This window comes from Amia ocellicauda, chromosome 3 (assembly GCF_036373705.1).
Source record: "Amia ocellicauda isolate fAmiCal2 chromosome 3, fAmiCal2.hap1, whole genome shotgun sequence".
Classification (NCBI taxonomy): domain Eukaryota; kingdom Metazoa; phylum Chordata; class Actinopteri; order Amiiformes; family Amiidae; genus Amia; species Amia ocellicauda.
The window spans coordinates 7,992,953-8,012,510 of record NC_089852.1 but is presented as its reverse complement, the minus strand read 5'-3'; the positions used below and the strand labels follow the sequence as shown (position 1 = coordinate 8,012,510).

The 19,558-nt window shown below is 36.6% G+C and overlaps 1 protein-coding gene across 1 annotated transcript in view; it reads left to right on the top strand.

Moving 5' to 3' along the window:
* tafa4b (TAFA chemokine like family member 4b) overlaps positions 1–11,252 on the top strand; it is a 43,013-nt gene extending 31,761 nt beyond the window's left edge. The window contains exons 5-6 of the mRNA XM_066700202.1: positions 5,755–5,879; positions 10,541–11,252. Of these exons, the coding sequence (XP_066556299.1) occupies positions 5,755–5,879; positions 10,541–10,552 (137 nt within the window). The 3' untranslated portion in view covers positions 10,553–11,252. The remainder of the gene's footprint in view (positions 1–5,754; positions 5,880–10,540) is intronic.
* Positions 11,253–19,558: the final 8,306 nt, after the last annotated feature.

The following is a 19,558-nucleotide window of genomic DNA, read 5'->3' as shown; positions in this document are numbered from 1 at the left end:
TAAGGGTCAAAAGCTTTATATCTGTTATTTGTCATCTTCGGTTCTTGCATTGCTTTACAAGACCTAAAATAGATGTAACCTGCTGTTCGGTATATGGTATTAACCTGCGTCAAAGTCCGTATTGCTAACATAAGTCAAAAGCTAAATCTAAATCAGGTCATTTCAAGCTTTGTGGCGCAGGGTTGAGGTTTTAAACATGATCCAGTGTAATACCTTAAATGGATAGAAATTGGTGGCTATAGTGTGTGGCCTGATTTTCTCTTGAAAGTTAACATGGGATGATGCAATGTATTGTAAATCCGCTTACATTTGCCATTTCTTCATACTGCAGAGCTAAATCCTGATCATACGTACAATTACAGTCTTTTTTTCTTTTTTTTGTGTGGACCTATTAAACGGACTATTGTGTTCAGGGGTGGAATGTTACTAAATCACTCCTGAAAGAGATGGATGTTAGTTTTTCACAATGAGATCTAGTGAATGGAAACGCTTAATGTAGAAGGGGCTTCAGCCAGTGAATCCTATTTTGGAAGTCAGCAAGCTGCTTCACCCTTCCCCGTACAGCCGAACTAATCAAATTCCCAGCCATGATATGTAGCATTGTGCATCACCTACAATCTCTTTAAATGTTAATAACCTCGGAGGTGCTGCAGAGGGATTCATCTACCAGAGCCCTCCAAATCCAAAAACGGCTGGCTTGAAGGCCTTTACACGTACATTATGCAGATGCCATCAGATAGAGTCATCTGGATCCTACAGATGTACACTCCAATGTACAACCATTAGTTTTGGTGCGACTTGATATGCTTGAATACTTAAATAAATCTGTGAATATATACATAGATGAATAAGATGTCTATATAATAATATGTAGATGTGGCAGATCGGATAACTAAAAATTGTTGTTACGTTTTCTTAGTTTGCTATGCTTTGGTGGTATACTGCTTGCACAAAAATGTTTATTATTATTATTTTTTGTAATCATGCAGGCCGTTTGCAGTCATGGCTGTCTCTTGTACTGCATTTAGCTTCACTTGATAAGGTATTCTCTGTTTTTGTGCTAAGAATGTGGTTAATCCATTTTACACTCCATGAATATTAAGTAATTCATATTGTAATAGGTAATAAGTATGTAAATATGAGTTTGTGTGTGTACGTACTGATCTTGGCAATGTTGAAATGAGAGACAGTAATACAGAGGTAAGTACACAACTTAACACTAAGAACCAAACAGAGAAAAGGCAAGCATTGCACTGTAAGGCCTACACATCATGCTTTTCACACAGGTTATGTGGAAGATGTGTCTGCATTATGGACAATTCCACTATTCCACTATAAAATTGTGGCAGCCAATTTGAATATGACGAGCCTTATATGTGAGGGGGTACATTTGTCATGGATATGTTTCAATCTATATCCTTGAATAAGAGAAACTGCTTTAATTGAATCCTAAAAGAACAAATAGAGAGAGGAACATAAAAGCCTGGACCCTGTGTTAGCTTTTCCCTTGTGTGAATTGCTTCCTGGCAGTGAAGCTGTAAGGGTTGCAATAATAAAACTGTCCACATGATGTCAGAAACATTTCAACCAAAAATAAACAAAATAAATAAATAAATAGTGTGGGTTTGAAAATCCATATTGGATCTAGTATACCATGTTATAGTAAAACATATGTTAGTGGAAGAGCTTAGCTACAATTCTTCATGGTTAATCTTTTTACAATCCTTTTTGAGGTTTTTCTTAAATGCATAAAATATCAGATTAATAAATATTCTGTGCAATTACACTGCATCATATTAAGTATATAATGTGTAGTATAACTTCCTTTAATAACCTTCTGTGCTCATATTTACCTTTCTTTTTTTTCAGCAACAATAAATTAAAAAATAAATGAAACACAACATTTATCATGAGTTTATTTTGTGGCCTGCATGTGTGATACAATTTGTTAGCCGAAAAGTTCAAATATTACATAACGTGTCAGTCTTGGATGCATCCTTTGTTCTGACACAACCAGTGACATTTGTGTTGTACCAGACCAATATATTTCACTAGACTTAATGTGAAATAAAAAAATTGACATTTTCGCACATTTTACCTCCAGAACTCATTAGCACTGTGGTGGAATGTTCCCAGAATTCAATAACACACATTGCATTGCCTACAACCACTTTTTTTTTTATTCTGTTGACGATAATTGCATCTAAAGTGCTTACTTTTGTTGAAAACGTATGTGTTTATTATGCTTATTCATATAAAAGATTCAAATAAGGATTTAAATTTTAAAGCAAATGTTAAAAAGCTGTTAAAGTGCTTTATGGCATTGCTTAAACTCAAATTTTGGTGATTTAGGTGCAAGGTGATTTAAAAATGATCTAAATTAGTTCTATTGTGCTAACAGATGGAGAAGATATCTCCCTCATCACATTGTACATTATAGTATTATTGCCAATTATTAAGACCTTATAGGTTTTGATGCTGCTTTTTGATACTGATTCTGATTCTAGAGATTTTTTGTGTGCACAAGAGATCCTACAAGAAGCAATTAATTATATTTTCACAGAAAGATTTGCTTTGTTTTATGTAATTCAGGGTGATATAATCAGTTTCCTTAAATATTGTACATGTTCCAGCAATATAGTTCCACATTAACCCTTTGATGGATCTTAGCCCTTTGGTACAGAGATCTGCAGTGCACATCGAACCTCTATCATCAGTATTCATAGATACACAGGTGTTTCACCGGAATCAATAATTTGATTTAATTTAAAGCTTACTACTGGTGATGATAAAAATGGGAACTTTTGATACAATAGTGGATCTCAGAGTATTTCAGAAAATAATTTACTATACAAAAGTTATTTGTGTTTTATTGAACTTGCAATTTCAGGTTCATACAGCTGAGATATCCAGATCTGGAAGTAGTTTTTAAGAGAACCAGAATACAAATACCCAAAGCAGATGAGAATAATGGGGAGAGGCATAGAATGTAGAAGTATTTATTTTTGAACTGCAATAATGTGTTAATGAAGAGATCAAAGTTCAGTTTATCACCATGCATCTAATATTGTAATTGTGAGTCTGCAGCAGCAGCAGCAGCAGCAGTCTAGCCCGATTGTACTAGATCAGATGGCCAAGTCATGCCCGTAGTGCAGATTGTGCTGCTCATTTGAAAAAAACAAATGCACTCAGAGGCAGGGAGCTGGAAAAGATCCACCAGCAAAGATTGTACTTGTCTTTCCGGTCTGCTGATACAATGTCTTATGTAGACAGGGCAGAGATGAGGATTAAGCATCAGAGCTGCAGAGGTATAAGCGAGCTTCTGAGCTCAGTTAAATATTATGGTAAAGGTCCTTGGAATTGGACTATGTGAGAACCTTGCGAGACAAATGTTGTGCTTAGAATCTCAGGCAATGACTGATACAACGTAGTTAAGCATCACTTGCTGTATCAGAATAGTTATTTTGGCAGTCATTATTGCCAATCTGTTATTGCTTTTTTGTATGATCTCTTTTTAAAAATCCAATACACGTTTCTCATTTCAGTGAAGGAGAAGTAATGAATTTGCCCTGTATCCCCCTACCCCCTCATATTTGCTATTGAATACAGTTTTTGCATGACAGTTGACAGGATTTGCTGATGGTGGTTATGGGAAGATGAGATGATAGTATCTCTTCTAAACGGAGGATGTTTTTCTTTACAAGTTGTCTTCTGTATGGCACATACTATTTGTGCCTTGAAATTAATGGGTACATTGTCATAATTTCCTTTCTGTACTTCATTCACTGTATTTTCTCTGTAAATTCCCTCTTTTGGGGAATTGAAGTTGCTTATTCCCATAACAGCATCTTTTACTTACTTATCCTTGGGATTATAATTCCAAAGCATGACTGATCTATCTCTAGCTCATAAAAGATAGCTTGTCTGTTCAAATGGACAGCCTCAGACCAATTATTTTGGGGGGAATTAAAAGCTTCATTTCTTAATCCTTGCCTTAATGTATTCTTTCACTTGGTGCAACAACATTTGCTTGATGTCGTGTTTGAGAGGTTAAAGGCCTAGATTGTACGCCTGTTATTAGTAAGCTAATATTTATACACTGCTAATAAAAGAACAAGGTATAATCTTTACTTCAGGTGACTGCCCAGCTGCCTATTTCAAAGCGATTTACAAACCCTTCCAATTCTGTCTTTTGTAGTTGAAAATGTCAAGGTTTTCTTTGACAGTTTTACACTACTATCTATGAAACATATAATTGTTTAACTTTCAGGTAATCTGTGTGATTGGTCAAATTATAATTAGCATAGAACAGGTTTAAAGCTTTTTTTTTTTTTTTCTATTGGATAGTGATCCATAATAATCATCCAAAATAAGGACATCTAATATAAGTTTCTTATATTTCTTTCTTTAACTGATATTAATATTTAATTTTTTTCTGGCTGTAACCTTACATTATCTAAAATTAACAAAATTTTGTCTTTCCTCTGCCCTTCACAGTCTAGACTGAAAACCTTGCGGGAGCAAGATCTTAACTTTGATCTTGCAGATGATGAATGAGAGTCCATGCTCCTCTGTTTGAGCAAACCTGGGCTTGTACAACTCAGAATTCCACTTTGCATTGTTTAATTCAAAGTCAAACTAAAGTCTCTGGATAGCATATTAACCTTATGAAAGATGTAAACATACACAATAGTGCTCCTCTCTTCTTTATTGCTACTTGACATATATATATATATTTTTTTTTTTTTCAAGCAGAGATCCTTGAATTGTGTAAAAACAGTTATCTTTGAATTCTGAAACAGTTCCCCAAGGGAGTATGGGTCATCACCTTTCACACAGAAACACGTGAACAGCCTTATAACAAAGCTGCCGATAGGCCCCTGCATGCAGTGACCCACTTTTATAGACACCTTACAAAGGGTTTATGAGCTGTTGTTTCCATAATAATCAAGTTTTTATTTTTATCACCCTATGTTTCTTCCTTCTAATTAGTTTTCTCTCAAAACATGAAAACATGCATGCCCTCTCTGCTTTGATGGACATGACATACATGTTCAGAAATTATATTTTTCGTGTTAGATAATCTCCCAAACAGTGCACTCATAAATTCTATTTTATGTAAATTTTATCTAACATAAAATAGCTGTAGTTATGTGAAAACAGATTATTTTGGATATAATGAAAACTGCATCAGAGTACTAAGCTTAGGCATTTGTTATGTGGAGAATTGAAGGATCTTGTATTTCATGCAAGAGAAATTCTTTGTCTTCAATTTTAATCTGTCTACATCTGCAAATAGCCTGACGGCTTATATTATGTTGAAGAGCATTAGCCCATTGCAATCATTCTTTCAGCAGAAGGTTTTGCATCATCAGCAGCATTTAATCAGTACATGAAACCATTTATGTGCCATATAGAAGTTTCTAACTTAAGCATGTACACTGTTATATACTTATATACTTACAGATAACAACAGATGTCTTACATTTCAGATCATAACAATACGTAATATGAAGAATAAAATACTAAAGCAGAAAATGTATCATTACTGTTTTTTCCTCAGAGTTACCAATTCATTAAGTCCTATTTGGAAGCCTCTTTGTACCTTTCTTTTTGATATTCACAAGCAAATGTGATGGAAATGGACAGAAGGGAGAGAAAACAAAAAGCCCAAATACCCAGGAAAGTGAACAAACTATTCAAGTTAAGTGTATCATTTTTGTAAGTACTTCTAACCTGCATTTCCCTTTTTAGCCTCCATAGTACTACAGAAGTGGTGGTGTCAGATGCACCCCTGCTTGGATGGAGAAGAGTGCAAAGTGCTTCCAGATCTCACAGGGTGGTCCTGTAGCACTGGAAACAAAGTCAAGACAACTAAGGTAGGAGGTTAATCAAGGTTATATATCACTATTCATATTTTGTTTAGAAATATATGGGGCAGATGTAATAATTCCACAGCAGTGGTTTGCAATTCACATCAACATATTTGATAACTACATGGCACAGAAACTATTAATCAACAGTAAATCTTCCTCACTGGGTATTGTCTAGAAAGTACACAGGCATGATTTGAGGAACGCTGTTTTTAGTGTGAAACTAGTTGGTGGCAATACAGACACTACAGCCCTGCCTCATTTATCAAAATAAGTGACTGGCTGAATTCCTGGGGTATCCTTTTTTGCTTCTGGATAAGAAAAGCCTGTTGTTGCCAAAAATTCAGTGGTGGCCCATGAAGTCGCATTCAATGCCCAAATCCATTCTAAAGGAGCTCAGTTGGCACCATTTCAGGTAACAAGGCGGGCCTGGAAGGCACTGGGATAGTCTTTTGCTTTAGGTACTGAAAGCAAATTATACAAACACAGAGTTTCAAATGCTTTTGGTAACTTGTATAAGTCATATGGTGGCAGTTTAATCTTGTTCCAATCTCACATACGAACAGCCTACATCTCACTATCTCATTGGCTCTGGTTGGTTCCTCTGGATGGTTTTTGTTTTAATAATGTGAAGCACTCTGTGGCAACTTTGCAAAAGGCACAATACCAAATAGAAATTGACTGATGGATGGATTAATTTAGGTATCCCCTGACCATCTTGTAAAATGACATAACCAAAAATGCTAAAATGTATTCTTGCTTGGCAAACTAGAAACATATGCAACTGATAGCTGAGGAAACCTTTGCATAGTTAAATGATCCACTTATATTGTATTTAAATCACAATATAGAAAAAAAAAGTATTTTTCGGTTCCACAATTGATGTTGCTCATTATGTTATTGCAGTGGAAGATCAGATGTCTGTGTGAAGAAATGTCTGGAAGACTTGTAGCTTTAGAACAATACTAATGATTACATCTAGGTTTACATTATATATTTTTTACATAACTGGCTGTAAATTATGGTTTTCTAAATTACAAGTCTGTATGTCTTCATATTCCCACTTGCATTACTGCTTCTTGTAATAACAATAATAATGATTTATATAAATCACCTTAGCAGCTGCTGTATTCCATATAGTAGTGTCTTACACCTGAAGCAAAATGTTGTACACAAACCTTAATTAAGTTTAAAATTATCCTTGCACATATTCCATTCAATGTTTTTGCAAAGGGCTTGTAAGTAATAAATTAATGTTTTTACACCAAAATTGAGAAATTCTTTGATGATAGCAGACAATATAATTGAATAGAGTTTCAGCTCAAGTGTGCAGTCTCACTGAGACCTGCTCTCACTGCAAGGAGGTGAAAAAAAAAAGACCCAACTAATCAGGCGAACAAGTTTAAACACTACTGTAGGCTTAATTTGCTAATCTTGTCAAAAGATGAAGCAAGAAAAATTAATGTGAAAAGACGTTTTGCTCACATGTAAACCAGAATTATGCTGAACCCTAACAATCGTTATGTTAATTTGACTTTTTAAGTGTGAATGAGTTGAACATTAGAGGCAAATTGATTTAAATGAGTCCACTTCACGCCCTTTGTAATCTGTTGAACTATGAAAGTTAATATGCAGGCCGTTAGTGCATTGTTAAATTGAGCAGGTGTAGTTTATTCACAGGTGAAATATTAAAAACAGTTGTGGAGAGTACAAAAACACTATAAGAGTAATTACATTGAGAATAGACTAACAGCTGAGCATCTGTTGCATTAATTAAAATGCATTATGGCTGCCAGGCCCACGGAGAGTTTAAAATTAAGGTTTATAATTAAATTGGTAACAGTGTAGATAAAAATTAAGAATAAATAAAATATTTTAACTGAATTAATGATGCAACCAAATTTACAATAGGTAATGTAATCTTGGTAATCCCTTTTTTATAATAAATGTTTTCCTTTAGAAACAACCAACCAACAGGAGCGGATCCACCAAGAGTACTGAAAGGAAAATGATGTTGCACTGGATCAATGAGCATTCATTTTGCATTTGCTAACTATGAAATAGGAACAGCATTACATTTAGACTTGCTTGGCAGATGTCACATGAGATTTCTAGAGATTAGGCTTACTGCACTGTAACAATTCTCCTGGTATATCTCTCCTGGAGACAATGGCTTACCTCTGGGTTAGATACTTATTCAAAATTCACTTAGTTGTCATTGTATATGGAACCTGCAGTGAGTACACAGAAGTTAGAAACTCTTTTGACACAATTTTGAAATGTTTATAGCTTTGCTTAGACTCCCAGACGATGACTGATACAACTTAAGCATCACTTGCTATATCAGAATAGTTATTTTGGCAGTCATTTGTTATAGTTTTCGAACACGGATGAGCAGTGCTTCTCACATTTGATGTATGATAAATGGATGGGCATATTAAATATATGGAATTTGAAAGAAACCATAAAAACAGTAACAGTACATATAACAAAATAAAGGCCTGCAGTTGTGGCTCTATGAATACACTCTCTATCATTTCATGTAAATTAGACCAAACAAGCTGACCGTGTCTTAGTGGACAGGTTTATTTTCTCTCACCACTGTTCCTTTGGGGTTAGCCCTGATGTTTCAGTGAGTGAAGCTCATTCCCAACATTGATTGAAATGGTGGTGAAGACATTTTGGGATTCGGGAATACATCTGTTGGGCTCAGACATCTCTATGAATTCCTGGTGGGGTGATCCAATTTGTTGTTGTCGGCATTGGTTTACCTGACACAATCATTAAGGGTGTGTCCTGGCCAAACTGTAATACAGTTAGGTCCATAAATATTTGGACAGTGACACTATTGTCATCATTTTGACTCTGTGCACCACCACAATGGATTTGAAAGGAAACAATCAAGATGTGCTTTAATTGTAGACTTTTATCTTTAATTTGATTAATTAGTTTTAATCCAAATTGGGTGAGTGATGTAGGAATTACACCCATTTGTATATGTGCCCCCCCAATTTGAGGGGCTCAAATGTATTTGGACAAACTAACATAATTATAAATTAAATTGTGAGTTTCAATACTTGGTTGGAAATCCTTTGCAGTCAATGACTGCCTGAAGTCTGGAACCCACAGACATCACCAGATGCTGGGTTTCTTCCCTGGTGATGCTCTGCAAGGCCTGGACTGCAGCTGCCTTTAGTTTCTGCTTGTTCTTGGGGTGTCCTGCCTTAGAAATCAAAACAAACCAATCAGAGAGAGAGCAAAAACATTAGGTGTGGCCAAATCAACTATTTGGTACATTCTTAAAAAGAAATAACACACTGGTGAGCTCAGGAACACCAACAGGCCCGGAAGACCATGGAAAACAATTGTGGTGGATGACAGAAGAATTATTTCCCTGGTGAAGAAAAACCCCTTCACAACAGTTGGCCAGATCAAGAACACCCTCCAGGAGGTAGAGAAGAGAGAAGAGAAGACTTCACCAGAGTAAATACAGAGGGTTTACCACAAGATGTAAACAGGAAACAGGAAAACCAGATTAGAGTTTGCCAAAAAACATCTAAAGAACCCTGTACAGTTCTGGAACAACATCCTATGAACAGATGAGACAAAGATCAACTTGTACCAGAATGATGGGAAGAGAAGAGTATGGAGAAGGGACGGAACTGCTCATGATCAGAAGCATACCACCTCATCTGTGAAGCATGTTATGGCATGGGCATGTATGACTGCCAAGGGAACTGGTTCCCTTGTATTGATGATGTGACTGCTGACAAAAGCAGCAGGATGCATCTGAAGTGTTTAGGGCGATATTATCTACTCAGATTCAGCCAAAACTCATTGAATGGCGCTTCACAGTGCAGATGGACAATGACCCGAAGCATACTGCGAAAGCAACCCAAGAAGTGGAATGTTCTGCAATGGCCAAGTCAAGCACCTGACCTGAATCCAATTGAGCATGCGACTAACTTCCTAAACGCAAAACTGAAGGCAAAACACTGCAAGAACAAGCAGGAACTAAAGACAGCTGCAGTCCAGCCCTGGCAGAGCATCACCAGGGAAGAAACCCAGCATCTGGTGATGTCTATGGGTTCCAGACTTCAGGCAGTCATTGACAGCAAAGGATTTGCAATCAAGTATTGAAACTCACAATTTAATTTATAATTATGTTAGTTTGTCCAAAAATGGGTGTTTCCTTTCAAATCCATTGTGTTGGCGTACAGAGCCAAAATGATGACAATTATGTCTCTATCTAAATATTTATGAACCTAACTGTATATGGTTTGTATATACATGTAGTTTTCAGTTTGGAAGACAATTTGTTAATTTGCCCAGAACATCAAGCATTAGAACAACAAGTATCACATTGAGATGTACACATCTGGCTGCTCTTAAGTTATTAATTATGCTTATTGTATTGTGAAACGTTTTAAGTTCGTTGTGGAGTCCACACATCTCCCCTATAATAAACGTGGTCTGTGAATAAAAAAGTTTGAGAACAACACATCTAGAGTATTTACAAAGCATACGGAAGAAACTTTAGTGCTTAATGTGCTTAATATATTGCATGTTGATTTTTTTTTTCAGGTAATAATGTCCTTATTTATATTAGAATTTCTGCTTTTTTCATTCTGTGACTACCAATAATGATTTTTTTCTCTTTGTTTTAGGTGACACGGTAGCAACAAAACTGCTAACCAGCTAAGAAACCTAAGACTTGCTACCTTAACTTCCATGAATAAACAAAGGCATCTGCGTGTCTTGGAGGGAGTAGCCAATTAAACTCATAAGATGTTATTTAAAATGGGCCTGAGGAATAAACAGTCATTTTTTTCGTGAAGGGCCAAAGTAAATTAAATCTCATATGGATGCTAAAAGTGGAAAGAAGAGCGAGAGTTTTGAGAAATACAGGAAGACAAAGGACCCAGAGCAACACACAGCTCTAACTTGAAAATGTACCTCTGAAGGATAATAATTTTAATACTATAACTACATTGTGTATGGAATTAAAATGCAAAGTATAGTTATTGCAACAGAACATTTCAGATCATCCTTGAAGTACCTTTTAAAAAAATCCTGTACAAATTTGGAGAATGTTGCACAGTGTAGAATAGGAACTTAACCCATAAAAAGCTAAATTGAAGGCTGCCTTTCAGTTTTCTGGGAGAGGTTTGTATTTGCAAAGGAGCGCACCTACATTTTCCAACAGATTATTGTTAAATTGCTCTTGTGGGTCAAGTCTTAACATGATATGTTTTCAGAAAGTCATTTTGCCATTCTAATTAAGGTTACAGATAGCATCATATCAACATATTAAAACATGTAAAATATTTGCACTAGTTAAACCTGCTATCTGTTCTTTTTTTAAGCTATTTCTTGTCCTTTTGCTGTCAATGTCATAATATCAAATTAAAGAACATATTTTATAAGATATTTGCTTCATGTCTGAGTAGAAAATGATGTTTTTTCAATATTTTTCTGCTAGTAAATAATGGTTCTTAAGCAACCAAATGATGTGGGAGCCTGTTATTTTCTGCAGCTTAAAATGTACAATTTTGCTGTGAAAATGCGACAATTTTTCATCCTCTTACATAATCCTTACTTTCAGCTGAGACTCAGCCTTCTTTTGAAAGAAAGCTTGCTCAAGCCACTCATCATTAAAACTATTCAGTGTTCTTCAGTTTTATCATTCACAAAAAACTTTGTTCTTTGTGTTGTTCATGTTTTCAGAACAGAAATTGAATATTTGTGATTCTCCTGTACTGAGTGCAAAACAACATGCACAAAACAAATCTTATAATATTTAATGCATTAAAAACATTTTAAATGTTTGTTTTATGCTAATTGACCATGTTGAACATTGATGAAAACTGTACAATGTGCAAAACTGATATAAAGCAGACATTAAAAGTTTGCTCTGGGAAGGGTTTTTAATTGCTTAGCCTAAAGTTCTGTTTCCTGTCAGTTTTAATGTACTAATTACCTTTCATTTTTGCTTCCTTTGTGTTAAACTCTGTTGGAATCTCCACAATGTACAATGTAAATTAGAGCTTTTCGTATGAAGTAGGCGATAGTGTTGGTCTGTTTTTAAAGATGTATTTTTGACACCATCATCTGGAGAAATGTAAGTGGAACTGGAACAGTAAGCAATAATTGATTTTGAGGTCTTAGATAGAATTATACATTCTTCAAGCTCTGAAAGGGACATAAACAAGTCAACATGTATCTTTAATTGTTAAAAAGTAAAAAGTTAAATCATCTGCTATGTTTATTTTTTATTTTTACTACTTTTATCTACTTTCTGAATGATGTAAAATCCACCCAAAAAGTGTTTACAATTAGTACTTGCCCAAACAACTTTTGATTGGTACATAAGGGGTCTAAACATTTTTAACTGTGAATAAAGAAAGTATGTGGGGACAGACTGTTCCAGAGAGTCTGAGACACCTCTGTCAATGTGCCCTCAACCAAACCCAGAGAGCCCATTCTCTAAAGGGGTGATAGGGCCCTTCAAACGCAATGCATTGTGAACTGTGATAAATCTATTGCTGGTGTGTTTTCTTTGCGAATCTTGGATCACTGGGGACTGAACAGATACTGGCAGCTCAAAACTCTCATTACTGAAACTAGATTCTACTATTGGTCTCCAGAGATGAATGACATATTTTTAGACCCCTGCATTCCCTAGCATTTGCTGTTCAAATCCCCATTCTCCAATGCACTTCCAAACGTGTGCGCACACACACACACACACAGTATCACATGCCTATACACACCACTGCGTTTTTCATAATATTTTGATTTATGTTATCCAAAATCATAGCTGTCGTATAGTTTCTAAACCATTCCTCTCTGTTTCTAGGTTATTTCTCTTGTATAATTACTAAATGTGTCTTTATGGTAAGGCAAAAATGACCTCTAAGCAAAATGCAAATACTTTGGAAAAAGTACTTTACATTTTTGTTTAAAAATGCAACAAAAATATAGTATTCCTGGGTTTTATTCAGTAGTTGTCTGAATATTAAAAGAATGGTTAGAAAATGTGGGAACAAATATCTGCCACCTTGCCATTTGTTAGGGATTGTTACTTCATACAGTACATTTATTAAAACCACATTTGTAATTAAGCCCTTTTTTTTGTATCTGCTGTGCCACCTTACCCTGCAGAAATGCACGGACTTTGGCACTCGGTGAACTGACGCAGATGTTGAATTGTTGCTACAGGGATGTTAGGCCATCCCTCCTGGGGACAGATGTCAGAGATAAACTTGATCCCCCATGCCATCCTACAAAGACTGAAACTGGAGAATCAATATACTAAGCCACTACTTGCCAAAATGAAGCTGTACAGCACCATTGTCTTGTCATCACTTCTGTATGTTGGGAGTGCACAGTAAGAAGATCAATCCTTCAGATATCTGGGGAGGAACATCAGAGTCCATTGGTTCTACTTTATAAGCATTGCCAACGTCTTGTGGAGAACCCAGAAATGTACAGCACATCCTAGAGAGGAGGCTGTGGTGGTTTGGCTATTTATCAGGATGCCATCTGTCTGCAACACTCAGGAGGTAGTGGGGTGGACATCACATGATCTTCAGACAAACTAATAAGGATGCTACTGTGGCCACATTTCATGGTGTACTGGATGTCACATGGAGCTAGACTGGCAGAAATGAATGATGAGGGTTACTGGATACTTGTGTTGCTAGAGATGATGAAAGGGGAGACCTAATGTCTGAGGAATATTTCTCAGAGGAAATGCTATATTGTGGATATGAACATTTCAAGATGTTGACCAACTTAGATCACCATTAATGTCCACTTGTTGACAGTTGAAACTACAGTTGCTGCTCCTACAATCCACTGCGCTGCTTTTTGTTTCGGAGCACCACATGTATTATTCCTCTTCCACATATTTTCTACAATCACGTTGTCACACTGGGGAATGATTAATAAAAATATAATGGAGGCCCTGACTAGAGAGAACATGAAATGACTTGGTGGTTTCAGTGCAGCCAACTATTCTAAACCTCTACTGAATACTGTCTGTGGAAGTGGAATGGTGGAAGAGTGTTCTTTTTATTTCCTTGTTTTGTTCTAAAATGGATAGATGTGTCATATTATCACCCTGTGGGTGGCATTTATTAAGTCAGAAGTCTAAGTTCTCGCCACAAAGATTGGTTTGTCACAGAGGTTGAATCAACCTGGTTTCACAAGTGCATTTCTGTGATTTTAATTCTTGTGAGGGAGTCTAAGTTAATTAATGTGATAAGACTGTGTTATGCCCTTTATCCCTCCAGAATCTTGTATACCAGCTGTAAGTGTCCAAACTATGTATGCATACAACATAATGCAATTTTCATCTTAAGTTAATCATTGGGGACATTCAAAAAACTGTTTTAGTTATTTTCAGCATGCTTTGAAAATGAGGCATGATTGTGTCTACAAAAAATGTCATGTCAGAAAAAAGATTTAAGGTTTCATGTTACATGAAGCATTTCACATTAGTTGGGACAGGAATGTCTTACAAAATGTCGCGAACAGGGGGTAAAAATATATTCTTATAATTTGTTTGGAATCAATGTGTTAACCATGCTATCCATGAGCATTATCAGTGGTCTAGTCAATGGCATATGCAGGCATATGCATATGCCCACTTACATTGAAAGGAACTTTGCATATGCCGACTTAATTTTGGAAGGTCTTGCGTATACCTTTGCATAATTTCCTAAACACCAGCACCACCATCCCACCAAAGACAGAATTAGAGTATTCACACTATTTCAGTCACCACTACAGCACTGAGCATAATTTATATTTGATATTGATGTTTTTTGCAAATTGAATACGGAGTTGATTTGTCGATAGATAATCCAGCCTTGTCAACTGCCACGTCTGAGTAATCAATATGAATGCATCATTATGTCAGCCTGTCCTTATTCCATAGAAGAACATTTGTTAAAGTTTATTAATACTAAAATCCACTAATTATGAATTGCTCTGTTATTCTTTTTAGGGTTTTAATCTCATGCAACATTACCAATACAAAACCAAGCATTGAAATATCCACTCTTTGAATTATTCACGCTTCTTTAAAACAGAGAAACATTTCCAATGCCATTGTATATCTTTGTTTCCTGGGAGCCACTTGCAGTCTAATTATTTGGTTTATTGTTATAACATGTATTTCAATATTGTCATGGCACCTTATTAAATAATACACTCAGCTCACCTTTAGTAATGGTTCAGAGATTAGGTACATTATTCATGCCTGCTGCACAGCACCAAAAAATAAATTAAGAAAAAAAAAAAATTAAAATGAAACAATCACAGCTTTTAATATTAATTTGTTCCTTCTGTACTGAATGATATTGACGTAGGAGCAGCTAAACATTCATTATGCATTTATTCTCTGAGTTGCTCTGCAGTAAGCAGTTAAAGTCTGTTATCTCCCAAAAGCAATTAGTTACTAGAGGCTCTATTGACCTGAATGATTGTTTGAGTAGCCAGCAACATTAGCATGGCAGCCTCCTCAGACTCAGGAGGCAGTAGAGGTGCCAATGTGACCACCGCTGATAAAACAGTTCATGAGATTTACACCCTACATGAGCATATTTACTAACCATAGAGGATATGGCAGAAAAAACACATAAATATTAACATGGTGTCATTAGCATGTCCAATAGGATTTGCTAGAACCCCTTTTATACAGCTGTTTGCAGAAAACAATTTAACTAATTTAAAATTCATTAAAACTAGAAACAAACCTAGCTTGGCTGAGATATTCATCATTACATTTATTAGAGACTATCAGGTTGCAGACTGTGCCCATACCCAGGCATGGTTATAGGCTACGCAACGTGGAGTTCTGAACAAATTAATTATCCTGGGTAGCTTGATTCACTGATTCAGTTATTTCTGGTCATGTATAATGATTCAGCCTGATATCTGAGTTAAAGTAATATGTTTATTATTATTATTATTATTATTATTATTATTATTATTATTATTATTATTATTTATTATTATTATTTTTTTGGCAGACGCCCTTATCCACGGCGACTTACAACGTAAGTGTAAAACAAAGTGCAAAAATACAGTTAAGTAAAAGGCATCAATCTTTACAAATTCAATTAAAGTAAAACATACCAATTCAAAATAATACATTTTACAAATTCCAATTTACAATTTAAACAAGCAAGTACAGTAAGTGAGGTCCTACATCCTGGACGGTGAAAGCTAAGTGCTGTCAAGATGTAGGGTCACAGTCAAAGGCTACGGGAAAGGGAGCAAGGAGGAAAACAAAATCGAAAACACAAGAAGCATAATAAAACTGAGTGCTATCTAGCAGGGATAAAGGACTAATATTACAAGTACTGTTGGAAAAGATGTGTCTTGAGTAAGCATCGGAAGGAAGTCAAGGACTCTGCTGTTTTGACTTCGGTGTGCAGGTCGTTTCACCATTTAGGGGCCAGGCATGAGAAGGAGCGGGCTCTGGAGGAAGGAGAGTGGAGAGGAGGTAGAGTTCGTCTTCTGGCACTGGAGGAGTGCAGTGGTCTGGAGGGGATATATGGAGAGACGAGTGTCTGAAGGTAACTTGGTGCAGTGTGGTCGAGACAGTGGTAGGTGAGGGTCAGTGTTTTGAACTGAATGTGTGCCGCTATAGGGAGCCAGTGGAGGGAGCGGAGCAGTGGAGTAGCGTGTGTGAATCGTGGCAGAGAGAATACCAGGCGAGCTACAGAGTTCTGAATGAGCTGCAGCGGCGGGTAGTAGTTGCAGGCAGGCCGGCCAGGAGGGAGTTGCAGTAGTCCAGGCGGGAGAGGACCAGGGACTGGATGAGCAGCTGAGTCGAGTAGTCGGTGAGGAAGGGACGGATCTGGCGTATGTTGCTCAGGAAGAATCTACAGGTGCGTGTCAGTGTGGTGATGTGCTGGGTGTAGGAGAGCCCAGGATCAAGGGTGACTCCTAGATTTTTTGTGGAAGAAGGAGAGAGTGTGGTGGATTCCAAGGGGATCGAGATGGGGAGGTCAGCAGAAGGTGACCAAGAGTAGGGGAAAAACAGGAGATCCGATTTGGAGAGGTTGAGCTTGAGGTGGTGCGAGTGCATCCAGGCGGAAATGGCAGACAAGCAGGAAGAGATGTGAGAGGGGATGAGAGGGTCAGAAGAGGGAAAAGACAGGAAGATCTGGGCATCATCAGTGTCGAAGTGGTAGGAGAAATCATGGGATGCGATGAGGGGGCCCAGGGAGCAAGTGTAGAGAGAGAACAGGAGCAGGCCCAGGATGGAGCCTTGGGGAACGCCTGTGAGGAGAGGTTGGGGGGTGGATGAGGAACCTTGCCATGTCACTTGGTAGGACTGGTGGCTGAGGTAGGAGGAGAACCAGGTGAGAGCAGTCCCAGAGATCCCAAGGTCAGCGAGGCAGGAGAGGAGGATGGAGTGATCGACAGTGTCAAATGTACCAGAGAACAAGTTCTTGTTTTAAAACAAGAACTTAATTTGTGCATTATCAATGAATAAGTTTTGACCTAATTTTTTTGTTTAAAAGGGTGGTCCAATATAGTAACCTATTCAAATACTGAGATAGACTGTACAGTCCTGTTTATGTTTTATTGGTTTGTTGATCAGATATATAGTTTCCTAGCACTGAAGTCTCAACACAGTATTTTATTTCAATATGCAGAAACGGAGAGGGCGAGGGTGGGGTGTACTCTGTTGCTTATGATGATCTATTAATATTGCTCCGTCCCTTATTATAATCACTATCTATACCAACAGATTTTTATCATCCCAGCTGCAACCACGGAATCCAGTGCAGGACTTTATGTGCACTTGTGGAATGCAAAACAGGTAAGGTGAAACATGAAAAAACAAGTCCAATAACAGATTTTTATAAAAAATATATAATCAAGTATTATTTGAGAATTTCTCTTTAGTGTTCCGGATATATCACCTGACTATGTGCATAAAAATCAGAGGCTTCAATTCACCAAAATGCATTTGGGGAAAAATACGTGAAGCATGTGTTGATAAGAACGTCAAACCCACTATGAGAAATGAAGGTGGATCTGTTTGGCTTTGGCACCCTTTTGTATCCTCTGGTCCTGGTGCTCTTGTTCAATATGAGCAAAATACAGCAGAATATTTTAGCCAATAAACCTGCCTTCTATCAAAAAGCTCAAGCTTGGATGCAAATTAACTTTCCATAACGATAACGATCTGAACCACACATCAAAGTCGATTACCAAATTATTAAGAGAGAATTTTTGAATGGTCATCACAATCTCCATACCTGAATACAAATCTCAGGGAGAACAAAGTAGAACACAGCTGAATCTCCACCTTGGCATCAATGCCTTAAAAGTTACTTTCTACGAGGGTTTGAGACAGTAATGAAGACTGAAAATAAAACTGAAATTGAACTTCTGTACAAACAGTACTATGTGTTATTATAGAACTAATCTTTAACCCTTTTGTCGATTTGTAAAACTCACAACAAAGAAGCCTGTAATGTATAGTTCAGTATGTTATGGCATAACCATGTTAAGGTATTATACTTGGGCAGGAAAAAAGAAGACTAAACAATACATCTATACTGTATACAATTATAAATGGTTACGTAGGCCCTACCTTTAAAAGGTATCCCAGGTGGCGTGACTCATACTGACACTCACAAATAAATATGAAAAGCTTTATATTGCCCTGTCATTCAGCAAAGCCTCCTGGCTTGTATAATGTTTTAGTAACAGTTGCAGAGCATTTCTAATTTGTAAAAATGTGATTTACTGTCATACTATATTAGTGTCAAATGTGTAATATACCAAACATTAAGAAAAACACACCCTGAGGCAACATACTTTAACATAAAAAAGGAGAAGAAAACAGAGATTTTTTAGTAATAAATGCTAATGGTTTAACAATCCATTTCGTGTTTTCTTGATGTACCCAGCAGTAATAGCTAGAAAAAGACTTAGGAGCTATTTTTACTTAAATGCACATTATGTGACATGAGCTGGGAGAGCACAGAGGCAACGTGAAAGTGTAAAATTGCCAGGGAATAGAAGTAAGAAAACAGAATGACATTAAAAAAACCAATGCTGAATAAGTCACTATTTTTACTTTTGCCTCTAAAACTAAAAAGGAACACTTTTTTTGGGAGATTACTAAGATATTGTACATGCAAAAATAAAACATATATGAAGGTTTTATTCCCAGTAGATTTGTTGTTATAATTCTATCAGCGTTTGTAAAGTAAATGCTTTACCATGTACACATTCTTCAGAATCAGTAGCAGACTTTCCATCTGGAGCACCAGGAGAATTCTAGGTGGGCCAGTGGGCCGAGGGCCCGATACACACACAAAAACAAAAAACATATATTATCTCCCATTCGACTGGGCCGACTCACTCAATGGATAAGAAAATGGGTCCATTACAGCACTAGTGTTAAAATTGACAGCGACAATTAACAATTCTCTGTTGAAGTACCCAATGTCATAGCATTAAAATATCGATTCGATGTTTCTACATTTTACATCTACATAAAAAAGAAAATGACAAGGGTATTTTTCATGCATCATGCACGGTTGGGTGGGGGGGGTACATGACAGAGTATAAACGTTTAAAATTGTATTTTAATTTATAAACAGTTACTAAATTAAACTAAATGTAACTTCTCTAGTTGACTAGGC